At 41.1% G+C, this 24,884-nt stretch overlaps 1 protein-coding gene across 2 annotated transcripts in view; it reads right to left on the bottom strand.

Moving 5' to 3' along the window:
• Sptbn1 (spectrin beta, non-erythrocytic 1) overlaps positions 1 to 24,884 on the bottom strand; it is a 188,551-nt gene that overhangs the window by 117,397 nt on the left and 46,270 nt on the right. For both annotated transcript variants that reach the window (XM_070025629.1, XM_070025627.1), the window contains exon 2: positions 20,817 to 21,011. In XM_070025629.1, coding sequence (XP_069881730.1) covers positions 20,817 to 20,964 — 148 coding nt within the window. In that variant the 5' untranslated portion in view covers positions 20,965 to 21,011. The remainder of the gene's footprint in view (positions 1 to 20,816; positions 21,012 to 24,884) is intronic.

The raw sequence follows: 24,884 nt of genomic DNA, 5'->3' as shown, positions 1-24,884 counted from the left end.
GCATAATCCTAGCAGTCATGATTATAAATATTTAAACTGCTCAAAGTTTGAAGTTTAAAGAGGATTTTTCAAAACTTAATTCTACACCATGTGTGGCCATGTCTCACTGCATCATAAAAGCTACTGGCTGGGTGATAGCACAGGCTTCCTGTGGAAATGCTGACCTCAGCTGGGATCCAGAGTGGTCAGCCTTGTTAAGTTTTTGGACAAACACCTTTCTTTCATCTTGCCCATTCTGGCCTCTCTTGTTTGCTCAGGGTCAGCTCTCCAAAGAACAGCTGTGGCTCCTAGCACCAGGAAGGCTCACTGGGGACTGGGCAAGGACATTTCTAGGTGGCAGAACCAGTCCTCCGTTTGGCAAGTATTCACTCTTTAACTCCCTCATTATGCATGGGGAAAGGCAAACTCAAAATCCCATTTTACAGCCAGAATGCAGTAATGCCTCAGAGACAACACCAGTGCAATATGCACTAGGAAACAGGTTACAAAGGCATGTGTTTTGAGAAGGATCAATATTTCTTTATGGGGGCAATCAGATTTGGTGTTTTAAGAGAAAGGAGATATATATACAAGAAAAATTAAAGGGACCACTAAAGACACTTTTCAATCCATGGTGATTAACTGTTTCTCTCTCTCTCTCTCTCTCTCTCTCTCTCTCTCTCTCTCTCTCTCTCTCTCTCTCTCTCTCTCTCTCTCTCTCTCTCTCACACACACACACACACACACACAGAACTATCTAGTCACATAAAGAATCTGAAACACCAGGGCAAATCTAATTTTCATCCATATTCTCTTCTATTTCTTGTCCTGACACTACTGCTGCAGAGAAAACTATCTAGCAAGTTATACTTGTAACAACCACCCAAGGTCCTGGGTCAGAAATACAGTTTATTGAACTTTCTACCCCAGTCAAGCCTTACCCCTGCATTTATGGCATCAGTTAACTGCACAGGCAAAGCTTCCCTATATGGGCAAAACAACATCCCAGAGCAGAGGCCCCACCTTTGGCAAACAGGTGTTGCTAAGCTCTTCAAAGTAACAGAAACCAGAGCCAGGACCTGGCTCCTCCCCCACAGGTAGAGAGGTTTAAAGGAAAAGAACATCCAAGGAATGCAACTGGGGCCAGGCCTGCTCTTGCCCAGGATGTTTAGTTCTTTCTACCTCCAACATGGAGAGGAAAGGCTGATAGACTGATAGACACTCATGTTCAGAGCCACAGGACTAGAGTTGAATGGGCAGTAAGAAGACGCTGTTCTCCACATAGCTCAGCATTGGGGAAAAGGAGGAAATAGGAATTATTATTTGTGAAAATAAGCTTTTGGACCCTGCCCTCAGGCATTCATACCCACCTTATCTTTTCTCAGAACTGAAATAAGGAAAGGTTAAAAAAAAAAAGACCAAGCTCCCAGGTACCTGAGGTTGTAAGGAAAGAAAGGGAGGGAGCAGGGTGTGTGCAAACCTCCAGACAGGCTGCACAATACCTTGACCACACAGGCCCACCAACCATCCTATGTGCTCTCAGCCCCAGTCAGGAGCTCAGGTCATGGGAGAGTCTCAGACACAATTACAAAGATGGTCACACATAACCAATGACAGGTCAGTGATGGTAATTGTGATAGTTACAATAGCTACTGTTTCAAATGTATCAAAAAGTGAATTTCTATACTTGGCTGGGATAGAGCAGAAAACACTGAGGTCTCTTTGATATGAATGGTCTGAGTTCCGAAGCACAGTATCTGTGAGTATGAATGTATAAAGTGTATGTGTGTGTCTGTCTGTGCACATGTGTACACATGCCAGTCCCAGGGCTAGAACACATGTCCTGGGTGCTGTCCCTGAGCTGCTTCTGTTCAAAGCTAGCACTCTACCCTTTGAGCCATAGAGCCACTTCTGGCTTTTTGATGATTAATTGGAAGTAAAGTTTCACAAGCTCTCCTGCCTGGGCTGACTTCAAATTATCATTCTCAGATCTCAGCCTCCTGAGTATCTAGGATTACAGGCATGAGCCACTGGCACCTTTCATGTGTAACTTTAATGTTGCTTCTAACCAAATCCCTACCAACACGAATATGGCATGCTAAAATGAATGTGGGTTATTGTACTTATTGACTGAATGTCAGTTCCAAGTGAAAAAACAGGCCCAGTTGCAGCAACAATGATGTGCAGCCCCGCCATGGCAGCATGTGAAATGCTTTTAGAGTGTGGTTATCCACTCCACACCACCCCAGTACTTGAGCTCCTGCCGATCTCTCCAGGAGATAGCGCAGCCTTTTTCTCACAGGACTTTGCTAGGCAGCCACTGACTGAACCCAGGATCTGAATAATTCATGGACTTCCCTGTCACTCAGAAGTGCCAAGGCCTGCCAGCTGCCTATTGCCTGTTAGATGGGAGGCAGACTCTAGACTTACTGAAAACGGGAGCTATCACCTACCTCTGAGACCTTTACAGAAACATATAAGCTGCTCCTCTTTTTTTTTCCCCTCCCCACTTTAAGAGCCGGATAAGTTCCTGTTGGATCAAAGTGTAAATGACTTTTACTTAAGGAGGATGGGTCCCATTGTACAGAAATGGAATAGAGAGAAAGTCATGTCCTCAAACAAGTACATGATGAGGAGGTCATTCTCCATGCTCACGATGCTGAGGTATCACAGGCTAAACAATACATGTCCATGCTCATCCCTTCCCTCTCCTCTGCTCTAACCACATTGTCCAGTGCCCTGCCACCTGTCTAGGGCTCTTGGAGCTCCCTTGTATTCTCCTTCAGTAATCCATCAATCCTTCAAGACAGCACAAAATCCTTCTCTCCTCCAAGAAGTCTTCCCAGATTATCCCAGCTGGCATCACTGCTCATTCTCAGAAACCCTACACCAACTAGTCCATCAGCCTGCCTCACCTGGCACTTACACACTGTCTTACAGTATTGCTTACCCCTTGTTGTACACCAGTCTTATCTGTTTAATTAAAATAATGGAAGCACACCAGTTACAGACTCAAGAGAAGTAAAATAGACTCCATTTTCAGTTTTGGACACTGGCTATGTAACCATGAGCCAGTGCCTTGGCTTCCCCAACAAAATGTCTCAAGTCCTTTGGGTAGAATGTCCTTGGAAACACATCATGAGCTAGTTTTCCTTGGAAATACATCATGAGCTAGTTTAGACAGATTCAAGTCTCTAAAATCCTCTGCCCCTATCTCCTAGCACAGCATCTGAGAAACAGTGTAGCCATTTCAGAGCCTGAACACTGATCACAGCAGAGACTCTCTGTAGATAGGTGGCCCCACATGGTGAGCTGAAGAGCCTATTTAGCCTTATGTAAACCTCCCCACACCCCCCAGACTGTCCTTTGTATTTAGAAGATGACAGCTACAACTCTCAACAGGTGTCAAAAGTGCCCTTTCAAACTCATGTATCTAAGTCAACCATCTCATTTATAGACAAGAAAGAAGCATGAAAAAGAACATGTGCCCAGAGATACAAAGTTACTGGCATACCAGAGATCTGAAAGTAGGCTTTCTGAATCATGGCTACCTCTTTGATTTCTAGGGCAAATCTCAAAGTGTAGGGAGCTAAGGACAAAGAAGTGGCCTGCAAGGCTGGGCGGAGGTGGCTCATATCTATAAACCTAGCTACTCAGGAGGCTAAGATCTGAGGACTGCAGCTCAAAGCTAGCCTGGGTAGGAAAGTCTGTTAGACTCTAATCTCCCATGAACCATCAAAAGCCAGAAATAGAGCAGTGACGCAAGTGGTACAGCCTTAGGCGAAAAAGCCAATCAAGAGCATGAGGTCGTGAGTTCAAGCTTCAGTACCACCAGCAGAATAAGCAACAACAACAAAAACTGGTCTGTTGTTCTCATACCTATGTCAGTGACATGGTTCCAGGGATCAAAATTCCAGAAGTTGCCAGGCACTGGTAGCTCATGCCTATAATCCTAGCTGCTCAGGAGGCTGAGATCTGAGGATCACAGTTCAAAGCCAGCTGGGGCAGGAAACTGCCTGAGACTCTAATCTCTAACAAACTATTAAAAAAAAGCTGGAAGTAGCACTGTGGCTCAGGTGATAGAAGAGTGCTCACGCTCACCCTGAATAATAGAAACTCAGGAACAGGGCCTAGATCTGGCAAACAAACAAACAAACAAACAAACAAAAAAACCTACAAAATTCCAGAACTTGATTCTAATCACCTCTCCCACATTCCTTTTACCATCTAACACCGTAGGAGAGCCAAAAGGCCTATACTAAGTGGCAGAAGATCAAAATCTTTCCATGTTCTCTGATGCCCAACTTGTGTCAACCCAGAGAGATGCAAAGCCCAGACTGTGATACTATCAGCTCCCATCTCATTGTCCTGGAGTAGCACAGAACATCAGCCATACTAGCAGCCCCAAAACTTTGCTGTTCAAAGATGATTCATTCCATTTTCTTCATTGACTTTTCCTTCGTTATTTTTACAATGTCTAGTAGAACAGCCTCTCAGAAAACATTTAAAACAATATATTTGGCAAATGGATCCATTCATTACAACTAGAATTCTAATGACAGGTAGGAAGAAAGTGGAAAAAGAGAGGGGATTGAGGTCTTTGTAATGGCTTTGACCTTTGACCACCTATATCCCCTGTCTACACACTCATTTTCATCCTTTCTATCACTCTTGAAATCAGTTAGCAATTACCCAGAAAAACAACTTGGGACCATTGTAGTGCCTTTTTCTGTCCTATATGTTATCTTAATAACTTTATAAAAGCTTTAGAGTAAAGGATATAGAGAAATTGGAATCTTTGTGTACTATCAGTGGGAATGTAAAATGATGGAGCTGTGGAATGGATGCTCTCCAGAATATTAAAAATTAGGACACCATATGATTCAACAACCCCACTTCTGGGAAATAAAGCAGGATTTGAAAAAGAAACTCTACACACCCCTGTTCACTGTTCAAAGGGGCAAAGAGGTAATGGCTGTCCCAGTATCCATTAATATATAAAGAAATTGGGATAAATACCAACAATGGAATATTATCAACCTTAAAAAAAATAAGAAGGAAACCCAGTCACTTGCTTCAACACTGATGAACCCTGAGGATTATTTTTACTAAGCCAGTCCAAAAAAACAAAAAGGAAAATATACAGCAAGCACTGGTGGCTCATGCTTGTAATCCTAGGTATTGAGGAGGCTGAGATCTGATAACCACAGTTCAAAGCCAGGCCAAGAAAAAAAGTCTGTGAGACTCTTATTTCCAATTAACCAACAGCAAACCAGAAGTGGAGCTGTGGCTTAAAGTGGTAGAGAACTAACCTTGAGCAAAAAGAGTTCAGAGACAGCCTCCAGGCTCTGAGTTCAAGCCCCATAACTGACAAAAACTTTTTAAAAAAAAGTAAATATTGTTGTTTCTAGTTCCAGTTAGTACCTAAAGTCATCAAGCTCATGGAAACAAAGTAGAATAGCAGTTGCTGGAAACTAGGGGTAGGAGAAATAGGGAGTAATTGTTTAATGAGTATAGAGTTTCAGTTTTGCACAATAAAAAGGTTGTAGATATCTACTGTACAACAATATAAATACAGTTAACACTACAGGACTATACACTTAAAAATAGTTAAGATGGTAAGATTTATACTATTTTTTTTCCTTAACCAAAATTAAAAAATGCATTACTAGGCACTGTTGACTCATACTTGGCTTACACCTGTCGTTCAAATAGGAGGCTGGGATCTGAGGATCACAATTCCAATTCAGCCCAGGCAGAAAAGTCTGTGAAACTCTTATCTCCAATTCAACATCAAAAGGCACCAGCCTTGAATGAAAAAAACTAAGGGACAGAAACCAGACCCTGAGTTCAAGCCCTAGTAGTGACACAAAAAGGAATGAGTAAATGAGTGAATGATGAAAGCTTTAGTAAGACAGAGGAAAAATGCAGTATGGGCAAGGAAGACAGATCCACAGCCACATGTTCTGAGTCTGTGATAATGGAGTTCAAACGGAGTGGTCCAAGCAGTAACAACCAACATAGTGATCCTCCAAGTCTTCTCTTCCATCTTTAAGAAATTAGAACTTACCTGGGAATCCTGCCAACTCTCCTTTTTTTGTAACAAAAAGCTTCATAAATTACTTATTGTCCCCAAGCTCACACTTGCTTGTGGGTGGTGCAACCTCAACCCATCATAGTTGCTGCCAGTGGCAGGCTTGTGATCTCTACTTCAGGCCAACCTTCATGAAGTTGTTCAAAACATTTTTCAGTCAGCATCTTGGAGGCTGATTATCCAAAACATGTCGGTAAGGTTTTGTGGCTCAAATGGTAGAGCACCCAATCAGCAAATGTGAGGCCCTGAGTTCAAATCCCACTACTGCCAAAATATAAACATGCAAACACACAGACATACAAAGCATTGAGAAAACTAATGGTATTTTAATCATAGTCTCAGGTATGCTTACGATTACACAATTTCAGGGCACATGTGCATTGACAAGAATGTATACAATACATGTGTATGCACAGGATCACCTTGGCAGGTGTTAGACCAATTTTTCTTACTCTGAAGGTTTTGTGACAACCCCAATTCTCACGTATCCTGAAATATCAAGACTTGCCCAACCAGCTAAAGAATAGCAATATACAATACCTGTCAATCTGGGCATGTACATAGCTTGCTGTTAAAGATAATTTTAGGCTATTTAAGGTTCATGAAGCAATTGACCAAGGTTCTTACTGATGAAAAAAAGAATGTATGTGTCTGCCTGTTAAAGATTATGGAAAGACAAATAGCAAAACCTATTACACAGGAAAGAAGTCTGTAATTGGAAGTGATTATAATCAAAGTTGCACTAATTCTTGTTAATTACACTCAACAGGAGCCTACATTTCTGACTCATCAACATAAAACATTAGCAAAAACTTAAGACTGGGACTTGAGTTGGAATCATAGGGCAGTTGTTATTTCCTGGAGAAGGACAAAGGTTGCTATCATCTCTATACCAACACACCATGTACATCTCACTATGTACACAGAAACCACCCGGAAAAGTGGACAAAACTCACCTCAGTAACAAGACAATGTCAACTTGCTAACTCCTTCCGATACATTTTATATTATCAGATATGTTTTTCCCCAGTTCTGAGGACTAAAGCCAGGGCCTCGTAAATACTCTATTACTAAGATACAACCCTAGCCCTCCATATCTTCTAAGACAATTCATACTGCTATGTTTTGTTAGTATGCTATCGATAGGATAAATGTTTGATTTTTTTTTTTTTTTTTTTTTTTTTTTGCCAGACCTGGGGCTTAAACTCAGGGCCTGGGGCTCTGTCCCTGAGCCTCTCTGTGCTCAAGGCTAGTGCTCTACCACTTGAGCCACAGTGCCACTTCTAGCTTTTTCTGAGTAGTTTATTGGAGGTAAGAGTCTCATGGACTTTCCTGCCCAGGCTAGCTTCAAACCATGATCCTCAGATCTCAGTCTCCTGAGTAGCTAGGATTATAGGCATGAGCCACTGGCACTCAGCTTGATTCTTTCAAATAACAGATTATTGGGCTGGGAAGGTGGCTCAGTGGTAGAGTGCTTGCCTTGCATGCCTGAGGCCCTGGGTTCGATTCCTTAGCACCACATAAGAAAAAAGCCGGAAGTGGCGCTGTGGCTCAAGTGGTAGAGCACTAGCCTTGAGCTGAAGAGCTGCCCAGGCCCAGAGTTCAGGCCCCACAACCGGACCCCAAAAAAAAAAAAAAAAAAAAAAAAAAAACAGATTATTTATGACCCCTTTTAAATTGACCATGCTTCTTTTGTCTTGTACTTAACAATCAGGAACATAAAATATTCTGTAAAGCAGCCGATTCTCAGCTCTCGGTCTTTCTGTTAATACAGGTAATGTTTGACTCCTTGGCAAAGGTTTTTATTTTTTTCTTGGAATTTGAATTCAAGGCCTGGGTTCCTTAGCTCTTTCATGCAAGGCTATTGCTCTGTCACTTGAGCCCCAACTCGACTTTTGGCTTTTTTGGTGGTTAACTAGACAAAAGAGTTTCATAGACTTTCTTGTCCCAGCTGGCTTCAACTCATATAATCCTCAGATCTCAGCCTCCTAAGTAGCTAAGATTACAAAGCCACCACCAGTGCCTCACTAGGAATTTTTTTTATTTTTTTAAATTTTGGTGCCAGTCCTGGAGTTTGAATCAGCCTGGACACTATGCTTGAGCTTTTTTGTTCAAGGCTAGCACTCTACCACTTGAGCCATAGCTCTACTTCCAGCTTTTTGGTGGTTAGTTGGAGGTAAGACTTCCTGCTTGGGCTGGAATCGAACTGCAATCTTCATATCTAAGCCTCCTTAGTTGCTATGATTTATAGGTGTAAGCCACTGGCACCCAGTGGTTGGGAAAGGATTTTAATAAGCTCCATCACCACAAACATTACAAGTAAGATATTCAAGTTATCTAGTCCTACACATAATTCTCTATAATGAAGTAATTGTAGGAAGAGGTATAAGGTTCTTTTTTTATCTTCCATGAATTAAAGGGTATTTAGAAATCTACAAATACTTAGTGTAAAGGAAGGCAATGTCCAAGAGGGCTGGAAAAGGACAGTCAAAGGTATCAGAGGTTTTCAATTAGTGCCTATGAAGCCAGAGCCTCTAATTTATATGACCACTAACACAGGCTGAAGCAAATGACAGCCTGATTCAGAATACTCTTAGATTGAAACCTGTAAAATGGGAAATCACACCCCTCAAACACTGCACTAATATATGTTCTCTACGATGAAAGTGATACACAAATTTCAAGTATTATAAGGAAATCTAATAATCGTTCTTCTTTATTATCCCCCATGTCAAACTACAGCTGTCTCAACAAAGGAGCAGAGCACTAGAGCCAAATAACTCCACAAAGGACCAGCCCTTTCCAGGAAGAGCCAGCCAGCCTGGGAGGAGGCAGCCCACTTGACCAGGAATTTTCTACATTGGCATGCAGCCTCCCTCCAATGGGGCTCATTCAATTGGTTGGGAGGTTGGGGGTAGGGGAGGAAAAGTCAATTTATCAAAAAGTTTTAAAGCATTTTTATTGCATCCTGAATCATTCTCTCAATAAAGCTGGGATTATGCAGGATTTTAATGTGTATTGAGTGCAAATCTAAAACAGAGAAAGAGAATAAGAGAAGACACAAATGTGAATCCCATATTAATTCTTATAATTCAAAAACAATCATTTTCAGTGCTTTTCTGGCCTCCAGGGAGAAAGACTGAAAGTCACAAATACTTTCTGCACACCACAGCAAACCAAGCCACAGGTCACCAGCGTCTTTGGACCATCCACACATGTGTCCTTTGAATGTTCCTGTTTTCCCACCACCACCTCTAATCTTCTCATTGGACAGCCTTGAGCTGAAGAGATGAGGGACAGTGCCCAGGCCCAGAGTTCAGGCCCCATGACCAGCAAAAATAAAAATAAATTCTTTTTATAATGAAATGTTACAATTAACTCCTTCCAGAGGGAGGCACCCTGCACAATATTCTGAGTTCTCATAACAATCTCATAAAACACTGTTCCCATTTTATTGGAACAACTTGCCTATCATTTCCCAGGCAGAAAGAAGCAGAGAAGGGATCCAATGTAGGACCGGGCATAGGCTTCTGTGGCCATTCTTGAGTTCAGTATCAGCCATGGGCTGAATAGTCCTAGATGCATGAATCCAAAGGCAGGAAGCTTCAGATCTTCTAGCCCTTAAGGAGATTGCTACAGTGCACGGAGACAGTCAGACTTAAAGAGCCTCAGGGGCCTTATAGTTTCTGAAGGTTAGACAAATATAGCCAAATGTGGCCTGAGGAAAATAGAATTCTAAAACTGGAAGCCATATAGTACAGCCTCCCCACCACACTCTAAATCAAAACAGTGGCCTGCTTTGCAGATTTGTGATCAAACCCACCAATACAATCCTCTTTGCCCCAAGCATCTGACATACAAAGACTTGATAGAACCTTAACCAAAATCCTTGTCTTTGACGCATTCTTATCTCTTCTACAACCTGTGGGAAAGCAAGTCCTGGGGAGCCAAATTCAACAGTCTGAGTTCTTCTCTCAAGCCCTGACAACAACCCCTCTCCCATTTTCCCAAATGCCTCTTTCCTCTCATCTCTACCTTCCAACAAGAAGTCCCTGAAACCCTTAAGGTAACTCTGTAGGGGCCTGAGGACACCTGAGCACAGGAATCTAGGGGGAACAGGTGTCCTATTATACTAAGTCAGCTCTGGGCCAGCATCTCTATACTACATGTTGAAGTAAAAAATTTCTATTTGAAAATAAATGTTCTGAGCTGAGTTGTGCAAACCAGTTAGTAAAACAACTCCTTGGCATGGCATTCAAGGCTTCCTTGTCCACTTCAGCCTCTTCAGCATGTGGCTCCCGTTAGCGTGGTCTGCTGAAATTCCCTTCCATCTACTAATATAGCCATTCTGTGAAAATAGATCATTTCCTCTGTTGCTGACCAAAAAGACTGGTTTACATTTAATCACCTATCTCTGCGTTTCTTTTTCGTTGGTTTTATATTTTTCCGTATTTTTAATGGGGGGTTTCATTTTAGGGGGTTTCATTCTATGTCCATAGACATATACAATGTACCTTGATCAGACTCAAACCCTTATTACCTTCCCCTTATGAAATCTTTCCAAAATCTCAACAAGCTTTACTGTTCCATTTTTACACATGTGCAGAAAACATTTTTCCCCATTTATCCTCCCCCACCCCTAGAATTCACACACTGGACATTTTATTTAATTTTTTTTTTGGGTCCAGTCATGGGGCCTGAACTCTGGGCCTGGGCGCTGTCCCTCAGCTCTTCAGCTCAAGGCTAGCGCTCTACCACTTAAGCCACAGCGCCACTTCCGGCTTTTTTCTTTTTGCTTATGTGGTGCTGAGGAATTGAACCCAGGGCCTCATGCATGCAAGGTAAGCGCTCTACCACTGAGCCACCTTCCCAGCCCACACTAGACATTTTATAGTCCTGTCATTCATTCATTCATGTTTTATTTATTTCATTTATATTGCTGTCCATTCATTTATTCATTCATTCATTCATATCCTGTCACTTTTAACAGTATGTTAATTTTCAAAGAGACATAACCACAGCATTCCACACATGCATATGCAGTATTTTAATGAAAATAGCCCCTCCCCACTTACTCTTGCTTGTCCTATGTCCACTGCCACTCTATTATTCAGTAGTTTTTAGTGAATTCCATCTTCATTCACAGATGCAATGCATTTCCATATTGTTCTCTCTCTCATGGTCTCTTTTCCTCTCCTTTCCCTGTAATCCCTCAAACAATCCCACAATTACAGGTATGTTCTATGTGTGTGTGATCCTGGATAGATAGATAGATAGATAGATAGATAGATAGATAGATAGATAGATAGATAGATAGATAGATAGATAGATATACACATTTACATGTAAAAATGTGGATGCTGCACAAATTTGTATAACCTCCTTGCTAATCTTCTCTGCTGCATTGTTCCTATCTTAGCTTATGTGCTGCCAAAATGAGCATTTCTTTTTGATTTTTGCAACAGGTAGCCTAGGCTGTCCTCAAAGTCACAAGTCTATCTTGACCTCTTGAATGCTGTAATGTTTTTTACAGGTATGTATCATCACACCTAACCTTTCTCTGTCTTTCTAATACCAATCACAATGTCTAACACACAATAAATGATCAATAAATATTTTTCACTCATTTATGAATAATGACCAAAACAAAAAAAAATCAGTCACAATTCACCCTAATATGTCTAATTTTGTAAAGCTTACAAATAGAGACCACTTTGTTGTACTGGGATATATTCCTGTTAGAACATGGCATTCCATACCATTAATAACAAATGGCCAGGTACTAGTGGCTTACACTGGTAATCCTAGCTACTCAGGAGACCAAGATATGAGAATCATGGTTATGAGGATCATGGTTCAAAGTCAGCCCTGGAGAAGTCTGGGAGACTCTAATCTCTAATTAACCAGCAAAAAAGCCAGAAGTGGAGCTGTGGCTCAACTAGTACAGGATTAGCATTGAGCAAAAAAAAATAAAATACAAAAGAACAAGTTCAGGGACAGTGCCCAGGCCCCTGAGTTCAAACCAAGCCCCTCCTCCCTCTCTCTTTCACACACACACACAAATTAAATTAATAAAATTAGTTGAACATTATTGTCATTTAAAAAAGTTGAATAGAGGCTAGGCACTAGTACTCACACCTGTAATCCTAACTACTCAGGAGGCTGAGATCAGAGGATCACAGTTCGAAGCCAACCCAGACAGGAAAGTCCATGAGACTTATCTCAATTAACATCAGAAAACCAAAAGTAGCACTGTGACTCAAAGTAGTAGAGTTCAAGCCCCATGACTCATGCAACACACACACACACAAAGAAAACATCAGTGCATTTCATCAAATTAACTAAACATTACATTATGAAATTTAAATATGTAGGAGTATACACAAATATATCCAAATAAATATAATTATGTATGTGTGAAATTACTCATGTAAGATCACTTCTAATAAAAAATGTGGTCACATAATAAAGAATCTCATTAAAAAATGTGGTTCTCACTTTTTTCTATTTCTTTCAAAATCACAAGTTGGTTATAGATTAAATCATCACAACTACTCTGAATTCCTTCATTCAGTTTTTTAAAAATATAGAGAATCAGCTTCCATAGTAAAGTTCAGCTCAGACAAGAGTTGTGCTCAATGTGCCAATTAAGATGGCCCCCTAAATGTGCCAGAGTTCAAAAGCCAACCCACATGTGGGCATTCCTGAAGATTACAGCTGATTAAATGCACAAAGAAAGCTGCACAAGCACACCTGTTCATTCTGTGTTGGGGTTTTAGGTGTCACATCAGTATCAGATGCATCCTCCTCAAGCCCTTCCTCCTCTGCATCCTGTATTTCTCAGGCAGTCTTGAATACCTCTACATTATTTACAAGCATCCCCACTAACACTGGCTTTCCTTCAAATGCTTAGAGACAATGAGTGCAATTCCATGGATGGTGTGTTTAAGGCCTCAGCAGAAGCTGGAAGCACACAATAATCCTTGGCAGAGTAACCAGCTCTGGGCATAAAATTGTATGTGCTAACAAGCGACATATAAAGGGTAAAAGAGTTGGGTATATAAAGTTACTGCTAACAAGAGACATATAAAGGATAAAAGAGTTGGGTATGTAAACTTACTGCTAACAAGAGACATATAAAGGGTAAAAGAGTTGAGTATGTAAAGTTACTTCAAAATCATACATAAACCAACCCATGAGATTATCAAACATATCAAACAAAAGGGTAAATATTGGCTATCGGGTATTACTGGACAAATGACATTGTTAGTGTCATGGATATTAAGATGTTCTGGTTGGCAGTCACAGGAAAAAAAAGGCTAACTTATGAGTTAAAATAAGCACTCTACTCTGCTTATCTAGAAGGCAGATGAATGGCCTTGGCTAGTATAGCAAAATGGAGGCACTCTTACTGTAAATACCACTCTAACACCCCACTCCCTGCATCGCCTTGGCCACTGGACTTATCAAATACTCTACACATCCTCCATAAAGCACCTTTTCTCAGGAAATATGGAAGCTAAAAAGGTAAAGATGGAAAAGGTACAAAAATACCATTGTGACCTAAAGAAGGAAAAGACAAAGGACTCTGTAGCCTTAGATCATATGACTAAAACAGATAAGGGTAAGACTTGCAGTACCAAAGGAGGCATACGCCATAAAGACAGCTTTGTGTGAAGGATAACTAGTCTACTGCATACACATCATTACAGTGCCCCCAACTTCAAAGTGCAGTTCTGCTAAGTTGACTCTGTCATGGGTAGGCCAGACACTGAAAGAATGAAAAATCTGAGGCAAACACTTTTGGTGGGAGGAGGGTTAAACTGTTAAGATTCTTATCAACTAGACCTGCTTCTGTTTTTACCTTAAAAAAAAAAAAGGTAGACCAGGTACTGGTGGTTCATACACCTGTAATCCTAGCTATATAGAAGGGTCATTGGTTGGAGCCAGCCTAGGTAGACAAATATGAGAGACTTTTTTTTTGTTGGTCGTGGGGCTTGAACTCTGGGCCTAGGCGTTGTCCCTCAGCTCTTCAGCTCAAGGCGAGCGCTCTACAACTTGAGCTACAGCACCACTTCCGGTTTTCTGGTGGTTTATTGGAGATAGGAGTCTCACAGTCTCCCCTGCCCGGGCTGGCTTTGAACCACGATCCTCAGATGTCAGCCTCCTGAGTAGCTAGGATTACAGGCGTGAGCCACCAGTGCCCGACATGAGAGACTCTTATTTCCAATTAATCACCAAAAAAAATGGAAGTGGAGCTGTGGTTCAAGTGGTAGAGCACCAACTTTAAGCAAAAAAGGTGAGTGAGAGCACTAGGCCCTGAGTACTGGCCAAACAAAACACAAACAAGAAAGAAAAGGGAAGAGGTTTAACCAATACATACTTGTTTTTCACAGCTCTAGGGACTATAAGTCAGAGTCTAGCATGATTGGCCTCATGGTGAAAGCCCTCCTCCTGGTTTCTTGGTGAAGGCCTCTTAGTGTATTTTCTCACACCTGGGACAAAGGCCATCTCTGTGTTCCTTGGATAAGGGCTCTAATCTTACTCTGAGGTCTCCTCTCAAAGCTTCACCTCTTATTAACTCCAGCATTTTGGGGGCTAGGATTTCAATATAGATATATGAAGGGGAATATGTATATTCTATACTTGTCTTCAATTGTGTACATGACTAGATATCCCAAAAGAAATGCGCTCAACATTTAAAAGAAATTATCTGCCGAGAGTAAGATGGGTTTAGGAAAGAAAGAATCCATTGTCTGTTGCTGAAGTGCTTGGGTTTTTGCTTTCTTTTCAATGAGCACACTGTAATGTATGATATACAATACACTATTTCATAGTGCATTTTAATGTAAAATTCTTAAACACATAAAATGGTCAGATAGATATCACAAACATTCTCTAAATGGTAAGAACTCATTCTAAGCATATGTGAGTTTTTCCTAACTACTCAAGACTTACTCAGGTAATGCTGAAAGAAACAGCTATTGTCACTGGATTCCAGGAAGTGACTAACTGGCAGACGGAGAGAATATGGATTTACCCGCCCTGAGTACACACATGAAAATAATAATGCACAGGGAATAAGACAGAGAATAATGAGGGCCAAAGAAGTTTTCCAAAGAGAAAAGGTCAGTGTACGCAGCACAGACCAAATAGTTTGCTAATGGAACTAGGGCTCAGATTAGAAAGTGAAGAAGAATGCATGGGTTTCCTTAAGGCATGCTGAGAGGGGAGCCCCACGTCTCCCTGACTTCAGTCCAGCTGTTTCTTAATATGCCTGCAGGGACAATCTTGTAACTAATGAAGCAACTTGACATACATGTTCAAGATACTGAAGGAGGATGAAGAAATTTAAACCTGTATGGCAAAATTCTTATCAGCCTCACCCAGTAATATATACTTAGAACTCAATTATGTCACTATTTTAGAGTTCTGAAAATTCACAGGCTAAAATTCAAAGCTCAGCAAATTCCCTTGAGCATAAAGTAATAAGATTACAGGGGAGACAGGGACTGTGGAAATGTATGTGGTTACTAGGCAAAGGATGAACAGGCTAAGGTTCAGAAAGCATTGAGATAACACTTTTCATATAATGCTACTGTATTCACTGCTTGTTTCATGTAAATTGTCTTTTCTCCCCCAAAATTGATACATGTAAGAAATAGGCTAATGTAGTACTTGTAACACTCTAGTCTGAAAAACCTGGAATAGCATGCTAGTATTGAGCACTGGTTCTACTCTTAAAAACAGGTTGGTCTCTGAGGCCTCAAAGAAGAAACCCACAAAATTACCACATACATTAGTAAAATATTAACTTAGGTGCAAACTAAAACTTAGGAGACATATTCTAACCAACTGAAATTCTGTTTCTCTTTTTAAGTTATTTTTTCCATGACTGGAAAGGAAGTTGTCCAGTACTGGTTCCATTCTTTTCCTTTCATCTTTCTTCATTCAGGCATCTGTTCCTCCTTTCTTTTTTCTTTTTGTGACAGACACAGTTTCACTATGCAGTTCAGGCTGGTGTAGTGTTCGCTAAATAACCTAGGCTGGTCTCCAACTCAAAAATCCATCTGCCTCAGCTTCCAGAACTACAGGTGTATGTAACCATACCTGGCTTGGTTCCTTACTTTAAAAAGGAAGTATTTAAGGCTAGGGCATGGCTTAAATGGTAGAAAGTTTGCCTAGCAAGCACAAGATCCTGAGTTCAAAACCCAGCATCTCAGATGGATGGGTAGATAGAAATTTGTCAAGTGTGAATGCGAATATTCAGTTTTCCATTTTGTAAAATGTCTATCAGTCAAGAACATCAATTTTCTGATCGACTGTTATGAACACCTATTATTTACTGTCATGTTCCTAGCACCCAGCTACTTTTGGAGGAAACAGCTCTATGTGGTTAGATGGGAGCTGCTTTGTTCTGACATCCCTCCACACTCTACGTCACAATTCACTGGCCCGGGTGCAGCCACTTGACCAAAGCCTAGTAAATTATTGCCTCAGTCCCAAATACTGACCATCTTTCCACTGGAAAGAGAAAGACAGTGAAAGTGAAGGGACAGGCAGTGAAGCCCAGGAGCGATGGCAGCCATGGCTCCTGCCATTTGCACAACCACGTCTAGAGACAGAGACATTAGTCCAGGCACTGCTCACACTTGGCGCTCCTTAGTCACACCCAGTCTCTTTCCATTCCTCTATCATGCTATAATTCCTCGCAAGATAAGTCTGACATCCCCCTGATCTCTAGCCGTATGCACTTTGGATAGACAGCACTGAGGTAGAAAAGTGGCAAAAGAACTAAACTACAGAAGTTAAATGAAAGCAACAAACATGACCACCTGAGACACCCAGCATTCACCAGTAGGCTTTCTAATGACCACAGTACTCTTAGGTCTATAGTATTACATAGATCTGCCATCTGTTCCTAAGCAGTCATCAAATCAAAGCCACAATTTCTGGTGCTGGTTGTAAGCATTATGCCCACCTTTGGTCCTCAGCTCCACCCAGACCTGAGCCCCTCCCTACCCTGGAGTTCCCTACATACATCTGGCCCTTCCCTATCTCTGCCCAGACCCACCTGAACTCCCATCTACCTCACCTCTACCTCTCAGACCCTGCTTCTACCTAGATAGTGGAGGCTGCCATTCGTTCTCTGGGCAAATATGGCTCCTCTAATAAACCTTGTAATAATCTTCCTTCTGTGCCTACCTTCCTCTGCGTGGTCCCCTGGGATGGATGTGACAGATGCTTTCACTGGTAGTTTTTATAGTCTTGGCTGCTCTTCTTCACTAATCCTCCATTCCTTATATAAGCAGGCAGAGGGAGAAATCATACATGCCACAACATGGAAGAGCCTTGAAAATAATTTTCTAAGTGAAAGAAACTAGTCACAAAAGGCCACATTGTATGATTCCATTTATATAAAATTGTAGGTTAATGTTGACAAAGATACACATTTTTTCCCCCTATCTCCTTGCTCCTGAGAAAAGTTCAGAATAGACAAATCTCAGTCAAAAGGTGGATTAATGATTACCTGGGGCTGTAAGGAAAGGAAAATGGGAAGCTAAGGCTCAATGTATATGGGATTTCATTCAGGAGCCATAAAAATGTTCTGGAATTAGACAATGGCAAATGCTGTACAGTTCTGGGTGCTCTTTTTTTTTTTTGGTCATGGGGCTTGAACTCTGGGTCTGGGCACTATCCCTCAGCTCTCCAGCTCAAGGCAAGCGCTCTACCATTTGAACCATAGCACCACTTCTGGTTTTCTAGTGGTTAATTGGAGATAAGAGTCTCATGGACGTTCCTGCCAGGGCTGGCTCTGAACCACAATTCTCAGATCTCAGCCTCCTGAGTAGCTAGGATTACAGGCATGAGCCACCAGAGCCCAGCTGGATGCTCTTAAATAACTGAATTGGGTTTTCTGAAAGGAAAAAATAATTGTGTGATAAAAGAGAAAGGAAGCAATAGGGAGGGAGGATTAAGGGAAAGTGAGCCTAAGGAAACTGAGGAAAGAGAAGCCAGTTCTGGAATAGCAAGGACCAAGATGGAAACTGGCTGGGGAGAAGAGCTGGGTGTGTAGTTAAGAGGCTTAATCCAGGAAACCGTGGCAGCATGGCAGCGTATTTTCTGGTCCTCTCAAGTCTGATCATTCGCCTCAGCTACCACAAGATTTCAGCCAACATTAAAAGGAAAAAACATAATTTAAGATGGAATCCAAGGATGGGATCCAAGCTGGGTTCAAAAACAAGGAAGAAACTGGGTCTACAAGATATAGGAGGGAAGGTAAGAAAATTAAAAAAAAAACCCAGAAGAGTCTTGCATTGATTCCTATAGTCACAAAAGTACGAAAGTCAAGGTCCACATGTAATGGTCTAAACAGACTTCCTCCTCACCAGTTTTCATGAACCTCCTGGGGAAGAAATGTTATTTCAGATTTGGATTTCAGAAAAGATGGTGGGGGTATTTACTATGTGCTTTAGGAAACAGCCTCAACAGTGGATAAGAAAATAAGGTGCAGCTATTAAGTCCTCATTAATCCTGATTGTAACATTCTATGCAAGTACTGAAAGATTACATTGTACCTCATAAACATGCACAATTGTATCAGTTAAATACAAAGTATATATATATATATATATTTTTCAAATTCTTTATTGTGATTAAGTATATAGATATACTTAACCATGACTCTTAAAAATCCATGCTAACATGCAAGAAGCTGTTTTCTTTCCCTTGGGCATAAATGTGCTGCATCTGAAGAGAGAGAGGTAGGGATGCTAGAAAGAAAAGGCCTAGTTTGGTATGATGAATGCATGTTTGTGGATGGCCTATCATCTTGTGTAGCTCAGGAGCAGATTTTTGTGGTCATGGGATAGTCCCTGAAGATAGTCCCTGCAGCCTAGCCTCTTCAGGTTTGCTGTGGTTGCAACTGAATCAGTCACTACAAGGCTCAAGGCCTAGTCTGTTTCTTCCCAGTTCCAAGACTATTCCAAGTTACTAGACTCCACCTCTTAAAATGACTAGGTTTGGCAGATGCTGATGACTCCTTCCTGCTTGTAACTCTAGCTACTCCAGAGCCTAAAATCTGAGGATGATGGTTCAAAGCCAGCCCAGGAATAAAAGTACCAATCAATCTACTAGTACAAGCCAGGATCTATGACTTGCTAAAGTTTCATGGTAATGAATGAACTAGGAAATAAAAAAGACCGGTTCTGGAGTCAATGACTATGTGATTAATCATCCATTTAGACAAGCTCAAAAAATATCTTTAAATCACTACTACATAAGAGACAAATTATCTTAAGATAGTTGAATACTTTTCCTATGGTATGTTGTTGGTGTATCTCTAACATTCATTCCCTTCTTCTTCCTTCCTCTTATATTATAAATTTTCTATCCAAATGTTTTGGGAAGTATTGGCAAAACTCTCCCAATAGAGGGGTACATCTTCTTTACATGAAGCCCACCAGTGCATCTTATTCTCCAGCCCAAGTCATAATTAATCAAGCCCAGTGAGATAGATCTCAGAACCATGGGAATACAGAGTTGTTCTTTCCATGGACTGTCCCAAAAATGTAGGATTTCTAGGATCTATGGCAGCCATCTTGGAATTACAAAATAGAGCCTGCTTGTGAATAGAACCTATACTAGGGAAAAAAAAAAAGCAAAAAGTGGAGAGAAAGAAACAAGTCCTTTACTTCAATAAATTTTCTTTGTTACTTAAGCCACTTTGGATTTTCTTTTTGCTTAAAAATGGTACATGATTCATAATTAGATTCTTTTATAAAGAAAAAAGTAACGTATTTTCATAACCAACAGTAAATGTACCTGATCAAGTCATAATCTTTATTATAATCAAAGACATTAAGAGGGTGAAAATAAAAAGCATAAACAATTCTCTTACTCACAAACAATTTCCTCTGAAATCTCAAATTACAAGGTAGAAGCTTGAATACATTATTTTGACTAGTTTTACATATACTTGGTACTGTTGAGTTTTCTGAGTGATGGATTATTTTCCAGCTTTCCAGGGCAATTTTAGTTTAACATACTTTCTACCCTAACCAGAGTCAATATCAAAGTATGTTCTAGCATCAAAGGATGAGGAATCATACAAGGTCATATTCCTCCCAATGTTGATAAAGCAATGGCAGACTTTATTGCAGTATTAAATATGCTCTTACCATATTAGTTTTTCACATCTAAAGTCCCTGACTAGGACACTGACCAACCTTACACAGCTCAAGTACTTAATATATCACATATTAAATATACACAGGTTAGCTTGGATGTTTTGTGTATATATTCTTCAATATTTTGAACTATGTGTCAAAAAAAAAGGTAGTTGCTGGTGGCTCACACCTATAGTCCTAGCTACTCAGGAGGCACAGATCTGAGTATTGAGATTCAAAGCCATCACAGGTAAAAAAAATCCATGCGACACTTATCTCCAATTACCCACCCAAAATCCAGAAATGGAGAAGTGGCTCAGTGGTAAAGCTTACAATATTAGGACAGTTCTTTCTAAAGTACTTTAAAACCCCACTCTTTTCTGAATTACTTTGGCCATTGAGATTGACAGCTCTCCAACAAAACTTGCTTATAATATGGTCAGCTTGCTCTCATGGGACATCTTTAAATAGAGGTGAGATGACATAACAGAAACAGCTGTAATAGAAACAAGGTAGATGTCTTTTAAAATGACCACAGAGCATCCTGGGCCCCAGTGACGGGCAAGGAGACTCACCTGCCAGAGCCTTGATGCGGGACCGTTCGAAGAGCCGTGCAGAGCTATTCTCATTGTCCCAGTCATCCACATCCCAGCGGTTGTTCACATCGCTGTACTGCTGTTGGATCTCAATGTTGTCGTAATCTGTGGCTACTGTAGTTGTCATCTTGGTCTGTCTCAGCTGCTCCTCCACATCAGCTCTTTCTTAGAAGTCTATGAGGAAGGAAGAAAAGGGAAAACATTTAGTGTGTCAAGTACATAGATTCCCCACACAACCCCATAGGTTAAAGGTAATAAGAAAGAAGAACAATTAGGGCTTATCCACAACAGTTCTTTGGAATTTAAAGCTGGTTTTAAACTTTAGCTCTGCTTCCTATCAGGTATATGATGTTGGCCAAGCTACGCAGGATCTAAGCCTTAGTTTCCCCAGCCATGAATAGATAATTTACAGGATGTGAAAGGATTTATGAGATGATAGATGCCCAACAAATGGTTCTTCATCACTCTTAAAAAAGTTTAAACTGAAAGCTTAAAAGTTTTGTCCAAGCTGCATCAACACTACTTGGGTCTTCTGAATGAACTTGTTTATTTTCATTGGTTTACACCACAAGAATCTTTCAGCTTCTCATTCATCTAATGTTACAGAAGACATTCAACAAACCATTCTTCCTGTTTACCTCACTCACCCATTAGAAAAAAAATGCCTAGGGGCTGGGAAGGTGGCTCAGTGGTAGAGCACTTGCCTTGCATGCATGAGGCCCTGGGTTCCATTCCTCAGCACCACATAAGCAAAAAGAAAAAAGCCAGAAGTGGCGCTGTGGCTCAAGTGGTAGAGCACTAGCCTTAAGCTGAAGAGCTGAGGGACAGAGCCCAGGCCCAGAGTTCAGGTCCCACGACCGGACCTCCCCTTCCCGCCCCCCCAAAAAAAGAAAGAAAAAAAAATGCCTAGCCGGGAGCCGGTGGCTCATGCCTGTAATCCTAGCTACTCAGGAGGCTGAGATCTGAGGATCACAGTTCAAAGCCAGCCTGGGCAGGAGAGACCGTGAGACTCCTATCTCCAATAAACCACTAGAAAACCGGAAGTGGCGCTGTAGCTCAAGTGGTAGAGTGCTAGCCTTGAGCTGAAGAGCTGAGGGACAGCGCTCAGGCCCAGAGTTCATGGCCCACAACCGACCAAAAAAAAAGAAGAAGAAGAAGAAAAAAATGCCTAAGATTAAGATACAAATAAGTGGCACTGCTTATTTATAAGTGGTGGTGCATAGATGTCTGCAATTATTTTCAATTATCATGAATTCATGTGCAACGCCCTAACATTGACTCCTGAGGAACCTACCAAGAGTTAGTGTTTTCCTGTGAACATAAGGACCTGTGCTTCAACTCTTTGCCCACTGCTGTCTTCACTTTACTACCTTACCCTTGGGGAGAGATGCAATGTTTAGCTGCGCATGTAGCTTCTCCCTTCAATACAGCTCTTATCCACTCAATGAACCCAAACATTCTGAAGACTTATTTCATGCTCAGAAATGTTCCAGAAACAGTGATCCCTCATCAAACAGAAAAAAACTTTTAATGGAAGTAAAATTCCCACTACCGACAACCAACTTAACAATACAAAAGAATTTTAACAACTATATTAGCAGTATACTTATGGAATTTCATAAAAACAAAATTACAGAAAACTAAATAAATATATTCTACTGAATGGGACCAGGAGGAAGAATGTGTTGTTACCTGCCATTTGACCTAGGAGATGGCTAATTTTCATAACTCTATCAGAATCAAAGGCTTTTACAAAATTAAAACTTGGAGGGTTCTTAGTGTGTGTGTATGTATGATTAGTCCCAAATTCTGAAAGTACAGAAAATTAGATTTAATCCAACTCAAGGTGAAACTCAAGCACAATGTACCTTCCCAAATAAGTTGGCTATTTGGTGCCACCTACTGACCAAGAATAACAAGCCATACTTCGGCCTCCAGTGCAGCTAATAATACCAGTCTGTGTTCCAGCTCCCCTCTTCACACCCTTGCTCTGGAATCACCCAACCTTCATCCTTTCTCTATCCCTACCTGTGATTGAATCTCTTCTCACTACTGACTTCCCTAGTCACCAATTACTTTCCATAAGTTTCTCAATGAACAAGTGTTCATCCTTTGTTTCATCTTAACTGATGCACAATAACTACAAATTCAGAGTGTATAGTACGATATACATGTAGAGAATTTAAGCACATTTTCCAAGTGGGTTTATAATTATTGATCTTCTTTTAAAATGATTGTTCCTTAAAGTGGTAAATGAGAATATAAAGTACCTCTAGTTCGTATACAGAAGAAACACTGATGCTATATATTACTTTTTGTGTGTAGTATGTATTCTAGTCCTGGGGCTTGAACTCAGGGTCTGGGTGCCGTCCCAGAGCTTTTCTGCTCAAGGCTAGTACTCTACCACTTGAGCCAGCTTTTTGGCAGTTAACTGGAGGTAAGAGTCTCATAGGTTTTCCTGCCCCAGTGGCTTCAAACTGATCCTCAGATCTCAGTCTCCTGAATAGCTAGAATCTTAGGCGTGTGCCTCTAGCACCTGGCCTCATTACTATTTTTATTCAATTGTTGCACTCATGAGCTTAGAATTTGGACATCAAGAATTTTCTCTTCCATATCCTCCATCTATCCAAAACCATTCATCGAAATTAGGTTCTCAGTTTTTCTGATTTTCAGGGCACTTTTTCAAGGCTCTCTTTCTCTCCACCCTACCAGGGCTACCATGAAAAGGTGCTTCTAGCACTCAATGGCAGGGAGAGAGAGTGACTTACAAGTGAAGACTAGTCAGGAGACCAGGGAAGAGTTCACTGAATGGGGATCTCAGATGTCAGCATGCCACACACATCATGACCTCAACCCTCTTCAGTAGCCATGAGAACCACTGACATCACACCTAGAGGAATTCCCAGGAGGTCATCTAAAACAGGTTACATTTTCCCAAGGTACTATCAATCACACCTCCCCAGAGCCCGTGAGGTAATCTGTACTTCTGAAATGGCTGTGGAAAGACGAGTACCACAGAAGGGCAGAAAGCTTGGTCACCCTGGAATTCTGCCAGTTCTGCCATGGAGAGGACTGTGTATGATTGGCACAAGACAGCACACTCTCCCTTCAGAGAGATAGCACCTCTCCTAGCAAGGGCCACAGAAGCAGGTCATTACACAGCCTCAGCATGAGGAGAAATCAATACTATCCTAGATGTGACATGGGTAATATCCAAGCCAAGTTCTTTGTCTGTCTTCCTTCCTTATTCATTTCTACTGTGTGTGAGCACATAAAAATAAGGAGTATGTTTCTGCTCAGATCACTCCCCTTATGAATTGCATGAATTGGAATTTTCTTTATGTCGGTTGTGAGGCTTGAACTCTGGGCCTGAATGCTGTCCCTCAGCTCTTCAGCTCAAGGCGAGCGCTCTACCACTTGAGTTATAGCACCACTTCCAGTTTTTTGGTGATTTATTGGAGATAAGAGTCTCACGGTCTTTCCTGCTTGGGCTGGCTTTGAACGGCAATCCTCAGCTCTCAGCCTCCTGAGTAGCTAGGCTTATAGGCATGAGCCACCGGCGCCTGGCTTGAATTGGAATTTTCCAAAAGATAGAAATTCTCAATTCTTTATCAGTTCTTTCTCAATAAGCAGACACCAATTTTATTTCTTCAAACCAGTGGATCAAGACAGAAATGGATAAGGAAACTATCTATTATCCTAGACATACAAGGCAAAGAGATTCCTGGAAATGGAAGTGTAGTTCAAGTGGTAAGAATATCAGCCTCAGGTGGAAAAGTTGTTTTTTTTTTTAAAGGCAAAAATGTTCCTGTAACTACAAAATGCCCATGTGAGGTTTTAGAAATTTTCTGTTTATTTATTATGTTACTGCCCAAGGTGCTACATTTATTTTCTGCCACACAGGCACAGCTAAATCCACAGGTTATTTTATTTGTTTGAACAAGAGTTCATCCCCAAGTGTCTTTCCAGCGCCCTCTCCTGTCACTGTACAGAATCTCCCTGGGTGACCACACTTCCCTGTCTGACTCCTACCCTATGCTGACAACT

The sequence above is a fragment of the Dipodomys merriami genome, unplaced genomic scaffold, assembly GCF_024711535.1.
Source record: "Dipodomys merriami isolate MVZ:Mamm:240054 unplaced genomic scaffold, mDipMer1.0.p SCAF_17, whole genome shotgun sequence".
Taxonomy (NCBI): domain Eukaryota; kingdom Metazoa; phylum Chordata; class Mammalia; order Rodentia; family Heteromyidae; genus Dipodomys; species Dipodomys merriami.
Note: the sequence above shows the minus strand (reverse complement) of the source record. Positions and strands in the feature narration are given on the sequence as shown.